General features: G+C 44.0%; 1 protein-coding gene across 1 annotated transcript in view; it reads left to right on the top strand.

The window, feature by feature from the left end:
* The window catches only part of LRP1 (LDL receptor related protein 1), a 475004-nt gene that overhangs the window by 221627 nt on the left and 234821 nt on the right, over nucleotides 1–18556 (top strand). The window contains 2 exon segments of the mRNA XM_077483570.1: nucleotides 9299–9521; nucleotides 16628–16817. Coding sequence (XP_077339696.1) covers nucleotides 9299–9521; nucleotides 16628–16817 — 413 coding nt within the window.

An 18556-nucleotide genomic window follows, 5' to 3' on the forward strand; every position in this document is an offset into this window, starting at 1 on the left:
GTGTATTTTTATAAAAAACGCCCATTAACGCTAACGCTGTAAAACGCTCATTAACGCTCATTAACGCTAGTATAAAACGCTGTTAAAAGCAGGTTTTTCAACCAGCGTTTTCTGCCAGCAATCTGGCGTCCAGAAATAGCTTTTTTGAGCTTCAGTGTGCATGGAGCCTTATGCTGCTACCAAGGAATATATTTGTGTTATTTAGTAAAATAGTTCAATTTTCTCTGGTTTTCTTCAATTACTTGAAGCACAGTTTAAAGTTCAACATATTTGGGTTTCTAAAGCCACAACATGTCACAACATCCTGAATTTCTCAAATCTGGATAAATTAGAGATGCGTCAGTGGTTTCTCAACAAAAACATCTGGTTCCTTTGGTCCAGTATCCAATACCAGTTTTTGTCAGTGTTCCATCCACTTTCTGAATTGTTAAACTTATTCGTTTTGGTGTTTGCACTTCATGCCCTTTGTGTATTTAGTTTTCTGTTTATTGTCCAGAGTACATATGAACCGTTTTGTCATCTGTTTTCTGCGATTCCCGTATTTGTTTGCTTCTGTTAGCCATACAATCTTTTATTGTTTTATTTTTTAAATTACCGTATTTATCGGCATATAACACGCACATAAATTTTAAGAGGGAAGTTTCAGGAAAAAAAATAAATTTTAAATAAGGAACTTTGAAGCAAAGTAAGGGTCTGTGCCCATATGCAGCCTCACCATTGCCTTCAATGCGGCAGCCTCACCATTGCCTTCAATGCGGCAGCCTCCCCATTGCCTTCAATGCGGCAGCCTCCCCATTGCCTTCAATGCGGCAGCCTCCCCATTGCCTTCAATGCGGCAGCCTCCCCATTGCCTTCAATGCGGCAGCCTCCCCATTGCCTTCAATGCGGCAGCCTCCCCATTGCCTTCAATGCGGCAGCCTCCCCATTGCCTTCAATGCGGCAGCCTCCCCATTGCCTTCAATGCGGCAGCCTCCCCATTGCCTTCAATGCGGCAGCCTCCCCATTGCCTTCAATGCGGCAGCCTCACCGATGCCCATCTGTAGCCTAGAGGGGAGGGGGGGCGGGGGGAACGAGCACAGACAGATTACATACAGTGAGAATCTCCTATGATAGACAGAACAGTGGTCCAATGGCGGCCCTGGAGAAAGTACTTCCTATTTACAGAGGCCGCCAAGTAAACAGGAGATTCTCACTGTATATAATCTGACTGCGCTCATCCCGCCTCCCTCCCTGTCCCCTCCGAGGCAGCTAAAATTGAAGTATTGGCGTATAACACGCACACGCTATTTGCACCTGATTGTCAGGGTGAAAGAGCTTGTTATACGTCAATAAATACAATATATACTGATTTGTCTAGAACACACAGACAATTATAAATTTTTTGGTAACTGTTATGCTGAAATAAGGACTAATAAACTATATAACAGTAGTCAATTGAGATGTGAAGTGAATGGTTGATGGCTATATGGCGTACCTTCTGCTTGCTGCTTACTTTCTAGAATCTCTCTGCCGTATTCTGTGGACAGGCTCTTGTAGCTTTCACTTCTTTAAATAACATTCAGATAGCGTATGTGATGTGAATGGTGTTGCTATTAACATCTATATGCTAAGCTTGGATGTTAAAGTGTTCCTAAATCCACAACCACAAAATCAGTCTATATATGCAGTAAAGCATGCTTGTTATACTCATGCTTGTTATACTCATGCTTGTTATACTCATGCTTGTTATACTCATGCTTGTTATACTCATGCTTGTTATACTCACTGTGGAACCTAAGGGGCAATGGCGTAAAAAAAGCTATTTGATCCTGTCTTCTCTGATCCTTCCCCTCTTTTACTGTCCCCAATCCATCTGCTGATATTACAGCGCCTTCAGGCTCCTGACATTCCACTGTGTGTACGGCTTAAGTGTGGCTATCCAAGGCCAGATAATAAAGGGGGAAAATAGCAGCAGTTAGAACAGTGTTAGCCTCACCTCCTTACATCACAACATAGCATCTAAAGCCGCGTACACACGTAGTGGTATGTCCGACATACTTAGTCTGGTGGACTTCCTGCCAGACTGTCCGTCGGACTTTCCGAACGGGCTACTTGCCCACACACGACACTTTTTGAGCGGACTAATACAGCGTACAAAGTCCGCCGTACTATCCGCCCTACTTTTGAAATGAACGGACTCGCCCACACACGCAGAGGAAAGCCCGCTCATTTCGAGCGTGTCTCCAGGTAGGCGGGGCCCGCGAAGGAGACGTCGCTGGCCCCGCCGCCTGGTATGGACTTAAAGGGGAACCCCAACGCTGAAAAAAATCGGCGTGGGGGTCCCCCCCAAGTCCACAACAGACCCTTGTCCGAGCACGCTACCCGGCCGGCCAGGAAAGGGGGGGCGAGCGAGCGCCCCCCCCCTCCTGAGCCGTACCAGGCCGCGTGCCCTCAAAATGGGGGATGCCTTGGGGAAGGGGGGGCCGCGCGGCCCCCCCACCCCAAAGCACCTTGTCCCCATGTTGATGAGGACAAGGGCCTCTTCCCGACAACCCTGGCCGTTGGTTGTCGGGGTCTGCGGGCGGGGGGCTTATCGGAATCCGGGAGCCCCCTTTAATAAGGGGGCCCCCGGATACCGGCCCCCCCACCCTATGTGAATGAGTATGGGGTACAATGTACCCCTACCCATTAACCTGTAAAATAAAAGTACACAAAAAACACAACACACGAGATAAAATACTTTATTGCACAGCTCCGGGGGTCTTCAGTCTTCGGGGTGTTGACTCGGCGATCTCTCCGGCCGCAATGCCAGGGACGCGCCGCGCTGCCACTTATATAGGGACAAGGGGTGGTGTCACATGGGTTTGTCACATGGGTTGATGTCACATGGTGACAGTCCCAGCATCCTCCGGGACTGTGACATCGTAAGGGGGCGGGGTCACCATGTGACACCAACCCATGTGACATAAACCCATGTGACACCGCCCCTTGTCCCTATATAAGTGGCAGCGCAGCGCGTCCCTGGCATTGCGGCCAGAGAGATCGTTGAGTCAACATCTCCTGGAGAAGAAGAAGAAGAAGTAGTAGTAGAACGGAAGGCGGCGGCGACAGAAGACCTGTAAAAGAGCTATAAGAAGGCGCGGTGGCCCGGCAGAAGAACCGAAGAGGGGGACAAGACCCCTGAAGTCGGAAGAAGAGGCCGGCGGCGACGAAGAAGAATGCCGGGCTCCTCCGCTAGTAAAAGAGCTACAAGAAGATAGCGGAGGAGTCCGGCGAGAAGACCCCCGGAGCTGTGCAATAAAGTATTTTATCTCGTGTTTTGTGTTTTTTTTGTACTTTTATTTTACAGGTGAATGGGTAGGGGTACATTGTACCCCATACTCATTCACATAGGGTGGGGGGGGCGGTATCCGGGGGCCCCCTTATTAAAGGGGGCTCCCGGATTCCGATAAGCCCCCCGCCCGCAGACCCCGACAACCAACGGCCAGGGTTGTCGGGAAGAGGCCCTTGTCCTCATCAACATGGGGACAAGGTGCTTTGTGGTGGGGGGGCTGCGTGGCCCCCTTCCTCAAGGCACCCCCCATGTTGAGGGCACGCGGCCTGGTACGGCCGGGTAGCGTGCTCGGACAAGGGTCTGTTGTGGACTTGGGGGGGACTCCCACGCCGATTTTTTTCGCCGTTGGGGTTCCCCTTTAAGTCCATATCAGGCGGCGGGGCCAGCGACGTCTCCTTCGCGGGCCCCGCCTACCTGGAGACCCACTCAAAATGAGCAGACTTTTCTCCGGGCGGGAAAAGTCCGCTCATTTCAAAAGTACGTCGGACTGGCATACACACGGCCGGATTGTCTGCCGAAATGCGAGTCCGGCGGGAAGATTGGAGTTCAACACGGCATTCTAAGTCCGCTGTACTTTCGGGTCAAAAAAGTATGCCGGAGGCTACACACGGGGGGATTGTTTGGCGGACTTGAGTTTGCCGGACTTTTCCACTGGATTGTTTGATCGTGTGTACGCGGCATAAGTAGCTTTAAAAGACGCAGAAGTTGACATGTCTGTGATTTCAGTGGGCTAGGCAGAGCATCGTCGCCCTAATTAAAGAAAGTGGCTATTTACTAATATTTCTTTACTAGTGGCTATTTGCTAATATTTCTGGCAGGATTAACAGGTATTTGCATCATATTACAGGGGGATTTAGCCAAACATAAGAGGCAGACATATTGATATTGGCAATCTATATCATATATGAGAGTTTGGATTCGATCTCTCTTTTTTTTTTTTTTTTTTTTTTTTTTTTTTTCCCATTTCCAGTACAGTTCTATTTATTGGCTGATGGATAGGTAAAACAAAGTAAAATAATTTGTTCAGGAGGTTCTATACTTATAGAGTTATATTCTAATCACCATAAAAACATAACTACATTGAAGTCCTTGATTTGTTTCTCGCTGACATTCAGTGACTGGGGAAGACTACGTCAAGGCTAGTATTAATGATGGATTACTGTGCCATCTCCGATTGACTGCTGATGGGATAGACCAGCCTTGCACATCACACTGATACATTTCTCACTTGACTGAGCATTGTTTGTGACCTTTTTTTCCGGCCTCCTTACCAATTATTACAGCCTCTTTTATATTCATTGATTTCAGTCATACACTTTAGTCACAGATGGAGAATGGTTTTATTTATGCTTTCAGCAATTACCGTAGTTAGATCTGCTAACTCTGTATTAAATCTCAGGGATTTATGTTTTTATTAAAGTTAAATGTGCTTGTAATTTAAAATGTATTTGAACTAGTAAGCCGGAGTAAGCTAGGATTGGGTAGTGTACATTGTTTAATGTGTAATTATACTGATGCTGTAATGGTGGTCCATGTGATATGACTGCAAGCCGGATACTGAGCATGTGATTTGTTTGGGTATAGTCCTATTAGTGCTATTTTGATGTACATGTATAACTTAATGTCAATTTCTGTACAGGTTTTAAAATCTTTGTTCTTTTGTGTGGTTGGTAATTATATACTGTATGTACATGGGGGAAGCCATATTGCTCATTACAAACAATGGGTCTGCTTCATAGTGCTAAACAATGGTTTTGCTTTTTTGCATCTTCTCACAATGCCGATTTCTTCATCTACTAACTCAAAACAATCCCCCCCCCCCCCCCAGATTGGCTTATCTATATCTAGGCAGTCGATAAGCTGTTACACATACTAGTTATTTCAGTTGTAATAGAGTAGTGATACAGACAAAGAAAATGTGGAGAATCTTGTTATCATTGCATGTTATTAGCTTTAGGCCTCGTGCACATGGGCGTGTGAATTTATGGCCCAAATATGCTGGATTTTTTCTATTAGGACTTGGCAGAAAAAAATTATTCTAATGATGCGTATATGACATGGAGAGTAAATGCATGCATGATTGTAAAGCTTTTTTTGGTTAAACACTTAAAGCCATAAATGCCAGCGGGGGACCCCAGAAGAGGAAAATCGAAGCAGGTAAGTATACCATTTTTTTTCTTTTGTTTAATAAAAAAATCCACATGTCTGTCTTACTGATTACTCCCCACTTCTCATCTCCATACTCTGAATTCCTGAACTCCTCTCCACTCCACTTTTATACCTATCTTCCAACTACACAGGAAAGGGGGAAGGAACTAAAGCAGTTAGACAAATTTGATTCAATCAGCATCCGCAGCGCTGATCAGTGTATTCTAACAATGAGGAATACAGAATACAATAGCACAGGGGGAGGATTCCTCCATGGTCAGCCTAATTAGAAGCTAACCCTGTCCCTATTATTGTCTACAGCATGGTCTTGCATTAAATTTGTTTAGTCACGTGTCTCTGCTCACTGCCTGCATATACGATTGTGTAGAAAGTAGACTCTATAGAGCCTTGTGCATATGGAAAAATCTAATGCACACATGTTAGAACTCGTTTACCCTTGCAGTGCCCTCTGAAGATCAATCTGCATTGGATCACTCTCCAGAGGGTGTATGACAGTCTGTAAGGCGGCATTATGTTTCCTCTTTACAGCCTGTTTTAACCCCTAAAAGACCCCAACACCACCATAGCATTGTGGACCCATTCAGATGTGTTCATTTGGCAATACTGCCAACCGAGCATGTCAGCGGTTATAATTTTTGCTGTGCCATGATACAAATTATCACAGGCACGCCATGTGAACACTCCCATCCACTGCCTTTGCAGCTTAAAGGGGATCCATTTGGGGGGTTAAAAAAGCATCTCTGTTGTGCGTTTTTAACACCTCCCATCCACAAGTGTAAGGCCGCGTACACACGGGCGGACTGTTTGCCCAACTTTGTCCACTGAACAGTGTTTGGGCGGACAGTCCACTCGTGTGTGGGCTTTCAGCGGACAGTTTCAGCGGACAGTTGGACGGACAAGGTTTTTCGGAATTTCCGAAAAACTGTCCGCTGAAACCTTGTTTGAGCGAACAGTTCGCCCGTGTGTAGGCTTGTTCGTCAAACAAAGTTGCGCGCATGCTCAGAAAGGATTTTCACGCCGAAAGCTATAATGCAGTGTATAGGACGTCGTATTTTTCGTCCCGTCGTACGTGCCGTTCACGTCATCGCGCACGGTTTCAGCAAACTGTTCGCCCGTCGTGTGTGGCCATGTCCGTCCATGCTAAGTTTGAGCGGACTGTTTGCCGAAACTGTTGGACGGACAAAGTTGGGCGAACAGTCCGCGCGTGTGTACGCGGCCTAACTGATGCCTCGCTGTGCACTGAGCAGTGCCTAAAGTTGGCTGGTGAAAAGCAATGCTTAGCTCTGCAGCATGGGTGCTCAACCTGTGGCCACCCAGCTTTTGTGGAACTACAAGTCCCATCATGCCTTTGCCTTTGGAAATTATGCTTGTAACGGTCAGCCTTACAATACCTCATGGGACTTGTAGTAATAGCTGGAGGGCCACAGGTTGAGCACCCATGCTCTATAGCCAGTGTTCTTGGTGTAGTAGCTTTTCAGCTGTGTCTGTGTGTGGTGTGCAGTCACTAGTGTGACATAGTGTTTTCTCCTTCATTAAAATCATGTATTACTAGTCACTTAAAATGTATTAGTGATTCTGTGATGAATTGCAATTATACTAATGTGCATGTAATTAATAGCAGCTGAAGAAAATTATGCCTTGTCTTCTGCATGATAAAGACTCAAAAAAAAAAAAAAGACATTTTCCATGCTCATCAATAATTAATAAGGTATAAAGAGTGCAAAGTAGTAGTGATATCTTGTACTTAACTAGGGTTTCTAAATTTTTGGACGGCATCCTGTCGTGAGAGAATCTCAAAGATTATCATTGTTGAAAATGCTAGTTGCCAGGTCTGACAGCTGTTCTAATAATGTACTTTCTTTAGTACTTTTTGACTTGGACCACTATTATTATTATTATTATTATTATTATTATTAGTATTATTAGTATTATTATTATTATTAGTATTATTATACATAATAGATTTTCTACCTCTATTTTACTGATTTACAATGTGACTTTTTAGGACATTATATAATTTTTGCTTACATTTCCAGATGTAATTTAAAGTGACTCCTGGTAAAATAAATTAATAAATTAATTTAAGCCTTTAGCAGATATAAAGTGAAGACACATACTTTAAGCTGGCTGAAGTCCCTATTACTGAATGCTGGACCTCACTAATGAGGAAGAACTACTGCACTTCCTGGTAGTGTCTAAGCTTGGCAACAGCATCTTGATTATATACATTCCTATTCCATTACCACAAAAGGCTTCTTCAATGGAGAAATCTTGTGAGTGTTAGCTAGCTGTAACACCATTAGGAAGAGTATAAGGCCTCCTTGACACTGCTTTTGAAGCTTAAAGTATAACTAAAGGCAAAATGTTTCTTTAGTTTGGATAGAGCGGAGAAGGATTGTCATTGCTACCATTAGGGAGATTCGCCCCGCTCTATTTGTCCTGTTACCATTATCATTGAAAGTGAAAGTAAAAGAAAATCACAGATTTTGGGTCTTCAGAAAACTAATAGAGGGGAAAACTTCAAATGGGGACCTGGGGGTCCACAAGGGATTGCCCTCATTTGCAGGGATTTTCTCTCGCCTTCTGTTTGGCTGTAGGACAGGAAGTGAGGGAAATCTCGGAAATGCGACCTAGATGATGAAAAAAAATCTGAAGGGTTATAACCCTCCTTTGCTCTATCCAAAATGGAAAAAAAAGTTTGGCCTGTAGTTCTACTTTAAGGGGGAGCAGTTGGGTAGCAGTAAAACTATGCTCTGGGAATGATAGTATGCATGGAGCACAGCATGTGACCAGTCAGAAATAACAGTTACTGCTCCCAATACACTATTAGTGGTGCATTGGACAAAAAGGAAGAAAAGAATAAAATGGAACTGTGGTATAATGGTTGATGGAAAAAAATGTGAGTTTTTAGTGTTGTCTTTTTAAAGTTATAACTTTTTAAAAGCTGAAAACCTTTTTGGGGCCCAAGAATGCTTCACTCCCATGTGACTGCTTGGGCCTTGGTCAGACCCTAAACAATAAATGGAGTCGCATCCTTGTATGCATTTCACCTGGAAGAGCTATAATTTTCTTGGGGCTTTGTCTGCAGATTGGGAATGTGGGAGAGTGCACCTATAGAGCTGTCCAGTATGCTGGCTTCTTTTCCTAGCAGTAGGCAGGTACAGGTTCACTTTAACAAGCAGGAATACCCCTCTCTCAAACCTGGCAGAAGGATCCCCTTGGGAAAACTTTTTCAATGGTTGGAGAACCTGTGGTCTAAATGGGTTTTCAATGTGCACACGAGGATTCTTGTTGCCTCTTTTGTATGCATCATGCAGTTGATATTGGTTAACTACACCCAATTTCTTCCTTCTACTATATATACATTTACCTATTTACAGTACACACAGTTTGATAACATATGATGCTTGGACAGTAGTCCAACCATTAAGGATGCCTTTAACTGTACCAGATCTCCTCTTCTCATGTAAAATAGTTTTTTGGGATTTATATTTTTTTGATCTTAAACTTCTTTTCCGATGTAGTAGGATAAAGGTCACAGTGACACTAAATAGTTCTTTGTTAGGACCAAATTGAACAGGATCTTGGCCATTAAGAATGTATGGCACAGGTGGTTTACACTATACAGGTCTTCATTTGCTTATATTGTGAGGTGTGTAGAGTCTTGTGGGTCCACAGAAATCTAATGGGTGCTGTCCTAACAAGTGACCTAATTGGTCTTCTGTGGAAGTAAAGGGATCTTGCATTAGCAAAATTGTTTACTATCTGTAACCAGCTTTACAAATTTTAAGAAACCTTAAAACCACTCTTTTACAGGAAAGTTTTCTTTACGGATTATGGACAAATCCCCAAAGTAGAGAGATGCGATATGGATGGCCAGGACAGAACCAAGCTAGTAGACAGCAAAATTGTCTTCCCACATGGGATCACCTTGGATCTAGTGAATCGTTTGGTTTACTGGGCAGATGCTTACCTGGACTACATTGAAGTGGTAGACTATGAAGGCAAGAACAGACACACCATCATTCAGGGGCTGCTAGTAAGTAACTATGTACATGAGCTTCTTTTCACTTTTTTTAGTATGATTCAATCTATTAATTCTGTTAATTTCAGGTGTAAATTGTTCTTAATTATCTTCAGTGGTTTTGCATATTTAATATCACAGAGCAAAGTTAATTGGCGTGCAGTAGCCCATAACCTTTCAGAAATTTAAATTCTCAAATTAAAATTTTTCCGTATTTGGGCCACTCTGTCCTGCAGAAAGTTGATTTGATTGATATGGTTTAATATCCCTCGCACTTTTTTACAACAGAAATTAGTTTCCTTTATCTAAAGAAAGAGGGGTTGGGACTTTGAATGAGACACACAGGGACTAGCGTCTCCATCCCTGTTAGTTGCAAAAGAGGAAAAGTTGGGACTTTGAATGAGGTGCACGCTAAACAGTAGATGCGTAAAGGGTGTGGGACACATGGGATAACCATATGATATGTATTAGGTCATGCAGTGATTCAATGCAAAGTGTAGGTGTTAAAAAAAAGTTTAATACCGGTAGTATACAACCTTAACAAAAATGTTGAATACATGTTTTTAAATTTCATACATGTAATAAACCCTTGATAAAAGATTCAATGCAATTGTAAAAAGTTATAGCATGTAAGTGTAGAATTGGAACTAATGATGTGAGTTGATAAAACAATACAATAAATACAAAATGAGCAAAAATGCGTGTGTGACTATCAGGTATACAACACATGTTGATGAAATGTTTGCATCCATAGGCTCCCTTTGCTGTTGAATCAGTTTCTTTATCATACATCACAGGACACAGAGTGAGGCTATTATTCCTTACTTACTGGGTTATACTCCATCTCCAGGTAAATGGACACTGGTAGACCAAAGGTCTTTAGATAGGAAGTGATCACCTATTTAACCCCTCCTATACTGGAAATACTTCAGTATTTTACCAGTGTCTGCAAAGGGGATGGGCACATTTTGTTTGAGCTCTTGAGAACTAGGTCTGGAGTCCCATCACGGTTCTTAAATGAATCAAGGGATTAACCGATCAGATCCATTTGAAACAGGCTTATATGCTTAGATAAATGGTACCCGAGCTTCGCAAAGAAGACACAAGGATCCGGCAATATTTTGCCTGTAATGCGACTTCTGGGCGCTGGACCCTGCGTAGTGGAATCCTGGACACCACAGATCTAAGGCATTCCTGCAGAGTGCTGTACAGTGACGGAACCCGCTGTGATGGGTGAAGATTGGGCTCTTAGTTTCTAAGGTTGTCCTGCAACTGGGCAGGTGGGTAAGTGAAATCTACCCTCGTTTACTTATTCTAGGATGCCCTATGTGTGTAACTGTCAATCTAGCTAAGGCTGGACACCTGTGTTGCGGTGATCGCAGGTGGGAGTTTTGGGCTGACTGTTGATGTTTTGGGTAAGTAGTACCTTTCTTGTTGTCTTGGCTGCTTTCTTGTGGATGGTCCGGCCACAAAAATTTGTTGGTGCACGGAAATTAGTTGCGTTCAGGACCGTGACCACGTGCGTGTCCCGGCACACAGCTATCTTATTTAAGCTGAGAGTAGCTAACATGCGCCACTTCCGGGGACAGCTGTGGTACAGGCTCTGAAAACCTTTTGCTTTTAGCAATTCATTCCTCCTTACTCGGGTCACATGAGTCACCAGGTGTTTGGCAAGCTAAATGCTTAGCAGGATTGTTGCATAGGGGCTTGGTGAGCCCTATTAAAGGGTCTCCCTTCTGGGGTAAAATACTAAACCCTGAAACTCCCTTTTTGTGGCTTGCAATGTCTTAAAAAAAGAGTAGCGGTGCTAACACTAAAGGGAAGGGCACGCCTATGTCGTCAGTAGCTCCCGAGCAGCCTAGTCGAAACCCTAGTGTTTCCCCTGAGAGCCCAGAGGCTTCCAGCAATCTGAGTTGCTGCGCCTGTCTGGTATTTTGCCTACAGTCAACGTTCCTGCTTCACCCTTTATCACCAGGGATGAACTGTCCTAAGCCCTAGCCGGGTTAGAGCACAGGATTGCTGGCATGATTGCCTCCACCCCGCAGGTGGCAAAAAGAGTGACAGATCCCACTTCCCTGAGCCACCTAATTTGGTGCGGGGATAGGTTGAGGAAGGGGAAGAGCTAGATGTTAAGGCAGGGGTCTCAAACTGGTGGCCCTCCAGCTGTTGTAAAACTAAAAGTCCCATGAGGCAGTGCAAGGCACAGGCATGACTCCCTCAGGCAGGGGCATGATGGGACTTGTAGTTCCGCAACAGCTGGGGTGCCACCATTTTGAGACCCCTGTGTTAAGGACTTAGGAGTAGGGATGGGCCCAACGGACCTCTGTTTGGTTCGCACCAGAACTTTCGAACACCGTGAAATTTCGGACCCGACTAACAAACCCCATTATAGTCAATGGGACCCAAACGTCAAAAATCAAAGGTGCCCATTTTGAAGGCTTATATGAAAGTAACTGGGTTCCGGGTCCTGCCCCGCGGGACATGTATCAATAAAAAAAAGTTTGTGAAAAATACATTTTTAAATGAGCAGTGATGTGGAAATATAAAAATTCCTTTCAATATAGTGTCTGGGGATCCCCTCAGTCTACATGTAAAGTGGCAGATCGGTACCATGTCTAGAATCTGCTGCAGAAAGAATTGCATTTGTAAAGCCCAAAAAAATTACATTTTCCCTAGAAGCTGCCATTATTTTGCTCAGCAGCAGCTGGGGAGCCAGTGTGTATGGTGAGGCCACAATGTAATGCACTGGGAACAAGATTAGAGATTTTTTGAATACATTCTGGTGTCACTTTGACTTTGGATAGAAGTAATGGCTATGTAAAAATTGGTCTTTGAGTGTCGGTGGCACCTTCCCCCCCGTAACACTATAGAGGTAATCTTGATGAAAGAAAGAATTGGCCTTGCTGTAAAACCTTGCAATAATATGCACCTGTCAAACAGGTGCAGAAAAATTTGGTCTTTCGGTGTCTGTGGCGCCTTCCCACCGTAACCCTGTAACCGTACTCTTGATGAAAGCAAGAATTGGCCTTGGTGTAAAAAATTGCATCATCATTACCACTGGAGACAAATTGGCAATACGCTGCGGCTGGGGGAACATGAATGACAATTTGTCTACCAGTGTTCTCCCTCTCTCTCGGCTTATGTTCCTGTCATCCTCAACCTCAGAACCAACATCTGAATCCAGTAATGGCTGGGCTCACTCCAGATGGGAGACTTCTTAGCCTCCATCGATATCAAGGATGCATATTTACACGTATACCCATCTTTCAGCTTCATCAGAGGTTCCTGCAATTTGCAGTAGAGGAATATAATTTACAGTTTTTGGCACTGCCCTTTGGGCTTGCCACAGCACCTCGGGTGTTTACAAAGATCCTAGCACCTGTACTGTGTCTTTTAAGGATCCAGGGGATCTTGGTGCTCGGATTCTTGGATGACCTCCTGCTCAGAGGTCACTCACTACAGGCCCTGGAACACAGTGTAGCCTGCAAAGTGTGGTATTTAGAAAACATGGGCTGTATCATAAATACCAAAAAGTCAGCCTTGAGACCAGCTCAGAGTATCTAGGTCTTATCCTCTATACAGTCCAGGCAAAGGTATTTCCTACTTCAGCAGTTCCCTATGCTCAATTCCATTCCAGGCCTATACAACAAGACATCTTGTCGAATTGGAACAGGAGAGCACAAGCCCTGAATTACCCCATTTCCTTAAATCCTAGGGCACATTTAAGCCTAAGCTAGTGGTTGCAGGATTGGAGCTTGCAAAAGGGAAGAGCCTCCCCTCCGGTGTCTTGGAGAGTACGGACCACAGATAACAGTCTCTTGGACTGAAGAGCGACCCTAGAGGGGCTCACAGGTCAGAGGAGATGGTTAAGGGCAGAGCCTGCCCATCAGCATCCTGCAGTTACAAGCTGTATGTCTGTCCCTACGGTCCTGGACAGAGTTTCAGGACTGCCCCGTCAGGGTTCAGTCCGACAATGTCACTGCAGTGGCCTATACCTTCACCAGAGTGGTACCAGGAGCCGTTCAACTTAGGAGGAGGGACATGTGCCGGATCTGCCCATGGGTAATGGTCCCTACACCCGGACGTGTTTTGGGAAATCTGCCAGCGTTGGGGATGGCTAGAGTTCGATCTATTGGCATCCAGGTTAATCAACAAGCTACAGCAGTTTGTATCCCAAACAAGGGATCCCCAGGCAATTGGAGCAGAAGCTCTAGTGGTTCCATGGAACCAGTTCTCACGGGTTTATACTTTCCCCCCAATCCCTCTCCTTCCACATTTGTTGCTCAGGATTTGGAGAGAGGAGGTTCCATTCATCCTGGTGGCACCAGCCTCGAACAGAAGGCCCTGGTTCCAAGAGATCATCAGATTGGCAATAGACGGGCCGTGGACGCTTCCACGCCGCCCCAGATCTGTTTCATGGTCCTATATTCCACCCCAATTTACAGTCTCTAAATTTGGTGGTGTGGCTATTTAAGCCAGGGTGTTAAAGCATTGTGGCATCTCGGGACCGTTGGTGTTTACTCTAGTGAATACCAGAAAAATGGTCACTAGGAAGATCTATTATAGGATCTGGAAAGCCTATGTTTCTTGGTGTGAAGCCAGAAAATGGCATTCTCGGAAATATGTGATTGGGAGAATTCTCTTATCTACAGTCGGCTGTGGAAATCAGATTTTCGTTTAGTACAATCAGGGGTCAGACTTCGGCCTTGTCAGTATTCTTCCAAAGGCCCTTAGCCTCCCAGTCGCTGATCTGAACCTTTATGCTGGGGGTTACTCATTTGCTTCCCCCATTGGGTCACCTATGTGTCCTTGCGACTTAAACCTGGTACTGTCTGTTACAGAAACAACTATTTGAGCCTATCAAGAAAATTCCATTAGTCTTGCTGTCACGCAAGCTAGCCTTCCTGATGGCCATCACCTTGGCTAAAAGGGTGTCGGAGTTGGTGGCCCTTTCGCGCAGGGAACCATACTTGATCCATCAGGACAGGGTCGTATTACAACCTGTACCATCCTTCTTACCTAAGGTGGTGTCGGCCTTTCATATGAATCAGGACATTTTTTTGCTTTCTTTTTTCTCTCGGCCTCGTTCGGTGTAAGAGAAACGACTCCACTCCTTGGATGTAGTGTGAGCAGTTAGAGTTTGTTTGTCTATATTTGTGGAGATCCAAGGATCAGACCTTTTTCGTTTTACCAGAAGGACCCAAGAAGGGCAAGCAGCTTCCAAGGCTTCCATTGCTCATTAGGTCCCTCAATTGGTCATTCAGGCCTACGGTCTAAGCCCTTGTACACACGGTCGGGCATTCAGATGGAAAATGTCTGATTGGACCGTGTTGTCGGATAATCCGACCGTGTGTGAGCTTCATCTGACTTTTTCCGTCGGAATGTCCGACCAAAAAAATTTGAGAACTGGATCTAAAAATTTTCCTACAACATGATCCGATCGGACTTTGTCCGATCGTTTGTAGAGAATTCCGATCGGACAAAGTGCAACGCATGCTCAGATCAAATTCCTAGACCAAAGCTATTGGCTACTAGCCTGAACGTAGTCCCGTCGTAACAAAATAACGTCATCACGTTACGAACGATCGGACTTTCCGATAACTTTGTCCGACTGTGTGTATGCAACACCAGTTTCGGAAAAAATCTGATGGATTTTGTTGTCGGAATGTCCAACTGTGTGTACAAGGGCTTAAATGTAAGGTTCCTCCCTTCAGGTTAAGAGCTCATTCTACCAGGGATGTAGGAACCTCCTGGGTTTTTCACCATCCGGTATCTGTGGCTCAGATTTCTAAGGCTGCTACTTGGTCTTCAGTGCATTCATTCACAAATTTTTATCAAGTGGATGTTTACTTACCTGTTAAAATCCTTTTCATTGAGTATATCACGGGACACAGAGGTCTCTCCCCTCTTTTTGAGGAATAAGTGCTTGCTGCAAAACTGAAGAACTTCCTGTTTGGGAGGGGTTGTATAGGTAAGGGATCAGTTCCTGTCTAAAGTCCTTTGGTCTACCAGTGTCCATTCACCTGGAGATGGAGTATAACACAGTAAGTAGTAAATAGCCTCACGCTGTGTCCCGTGATGTACTCAAAAGGATTGCAAGTGCTTGGCCTCATCACTGGATTTGTTTGACAGCCAATGGCTCCCGCTGCTGTTTAACCCTAATGCAGAGAATGTCCGTAATTAAAAAAACAAAAAAACTTGTATATGCATTTGTTTTCAGGCATGTGAATGAAGCCTTACTATTGATATCTAATCATAAACATTGCAGTGTATATCTAAGAACATATTCAGTCCACGCAAAGTAATATTTCAGTCTGAGTGGAGCCTAGTGAGGCCAGGGCCCCACAATATATGTCGCTGCATTTCTTTTTAACTCTTCATCTTCTAGCCAAACCTGAATGTTTGTATTTAGTAGAATGACCCATTAATTTAAAGTAAAGGTATGGCCAAAGCTTTGCAAACTTCCCCTATGGATCACAGGAGTGTAGTTCATTCTCAGCCGGTTTCAGCCCACAGTGGGCCAAAGCCAGCTGTCGGCTGGTGTCATAGGTCCAGTCCAGGCTAGGTCAGTGGGAAACCTCCACTTAGATGAGTATAATATTTTTTTTTTTTTTTTTTTTTAAATCCAATACTTCTCTTTTAATTCTATTGACCTCACCACGGAGGATAGTGATGCTGCACTGCAAGTCTATGCCCATATGGCATATACTGCATAATACATTATTTAGCTTATGCAGGAACTCCTTTACCAGTGTCAGAAACAGTATTTTGGGTTGCCTCAGAAAATCAATCTGATTATATCTACTGAAGAATGAAAGTTTAAGGGTCCTCTCTCACAATGGCAGTATGTTGTGGTGCATTTACCTCAGTGCAGTGCAACGTTTATGTATTGGAAAGGTGCATAATGGCATTGCAGCACACCAGTGCTTGTAGTGTGTGTGTGTGTGTGTGTGTGTGTGTGTGTTTATTTCAACGGCCTAGTGTTTGCCTTAATTCTTATTGGTTGCTGTAGGGCAGTTGGTAAATGAGTCCCAGTAAGTACAAATATAGCATTATTTTAACTTTTTTTTTTTTTTTTTTTTTTTAAGAATATTTATTTTCTTGACTTTTCTCATTCCTAGATTGAACATTTGTATGGCCTTACAGTTTTTGAGAATTATTTATATGCTACAAATACCGATCATGCCAACGCCCAGCAGAAAACTAGTGTGATTCGTGTTAATCGCTTCAACAGTTCGGAGCATCAAGTGGTGACGAGGGTCGACAAAGGTGGAGCATTACACATTTACCACCAACGCAGGCAGCCAACTGGTAAGACATGTAAAAGGTCTGATTCATGGTTCTATGACCTATATAGTTGTTGAGCATATATTTCCAGCATATCTGATAACCTGTTAAACAATTTGGGCCCAGCTGGCTCCACTACTGACTTCACATCAGCTTGTGACCTCCTCTACTAGCCTATGCTGGTACAGGCAGTTCTGAAGCCCACTACACTGAGCTGATGGCCTGTGGCATACTGAGGCCTGCAAACCAGAAAGAGAAAATGGATCTAGTCAAACTAGAGTAGAAGGTATAAAAAGGTCACATCTGTGCAAGCTTTCTGTTCACAGGCATCATGGATACTATTTTTAAAGGTAAAGTTCATTTTTACACAATTGAACTATGGTGATGGCTAGAGAGTTGTGACATGAGAGAGAGCAATAAAGGCCTTACAGTGACCTCTATGCATAGGCACTGTTGAATATGAACAGCAAGTGAAGTATCATGGGTGGCTTTAAACACTTATTTTTTGAAATGCGGCCTCCACATCACTTCTGTATAAAAAAATTTAATAAATAAAAAGCTGGCAAGCAGTACTTGTCCTCTGCACACTGGCACTGCATCATCCTGTATCCTGCACCACTGGCCTCTTCTAGGTTAAATTATGCCCAGCATCAATGGCTCTCACTGCTATCAATCTGCCCACTGAGGAAGGAGAAAGCTACCAAGAAAGTGCACAATCAGGGGGCATATTCAAAAGGCAGGCTGTAATTGGGAAGGGAGTGTGTGCCAGGGGTAGGCTGTAATTGGGAGGGAGTGTGTGCCAGGGGTAGGCTGTAATTGGGAGGGAGTGTGTGCCAGGGGTAGGCTGTAATTGGGAGGGAGTGTGTGCCAGAGGTAGGCTGTAATTGGGAGGGAGTGTGTGCCAGAGGTAGGCTGTAATTGGGAGGGGGTGTATGCCAGAGGCAGGCTCGTGATTGGTCAGGGTGTGGTGGCTAATACAGATCAGCTTCTGTGCTCAGTTTAGAACAAGGAAGAAAGGTGACTGGTATGACCAACCAGGTATGATTTTAAAAAACACACTTAAACAGAAAAAAGTATGGTAACATACACTGTAACAGCATATTTGCTTTATATTATTATTATTATTATTCAGGATTTATATAGCGCCAGCAATTTACACAGCGCTTTACATTATAAAAAGGAGACAATACAATTACAATACAGTAAAATACAAGAGGATTAAGAGGGCCCTGCTCAGAAGAGCTTACAATCTAATAATATTTAATGGTTAAATAATGGAAGTATGTTTGTTAGGTGGAAAGGCCATGTGTATGCAGCAATATGAGCTAGATTTGCAAGATTCCTGTATTCCTTTGTGCCCACCTTAGAAGGATTTAACTACTGTCTGTAAAATAACAAGCATGATTCACCAATGTCAGGGTGGATTGCGGACGGACAGCAACCACCATGAAATCTAACATGGCATTTGTGTGTTACCACTTATGTAGCTTATTAAATTGCTTTTGTTGAGGAGTTAGTAAGCAAGCCAGTTACAGGATTGCTAAGAGTTTATAATGTGGAAGTAAGTCAATAAAATAATTTGTTCCTTTGTGACAGACAGCTTCCTGCGTCATTGTTTGACTTTTGTGGACTGGTTATTTAGTTCCCCTTTTGGCTTTGTATATGCAAACCGCTGCAGAAGACTTAAGCTGATCTTCTGTTGAGGACAAACTATATATAATTTGTGCTCTGTCTGTGGACTGCTCCGACAGTTTTGCAGAGAA

Source organism: Lithobates pipiens, unplaced genomic scaffold, assembly GCF_037356315.1.
Source record: "Lithobates pipiens isolate NorthernLeopardFrog02 unplaced genomic scaffold, aLitPip1_a1.2 Scaffold_16, whole genome shotgun sequence".
Classification (NCBI taxonomy): domain Eukaryota; kingdom Metazoa; phylum Chordata; class Amphibia; order Anura; family Ranidae; genus Lithobates; species Lithobates pipiens.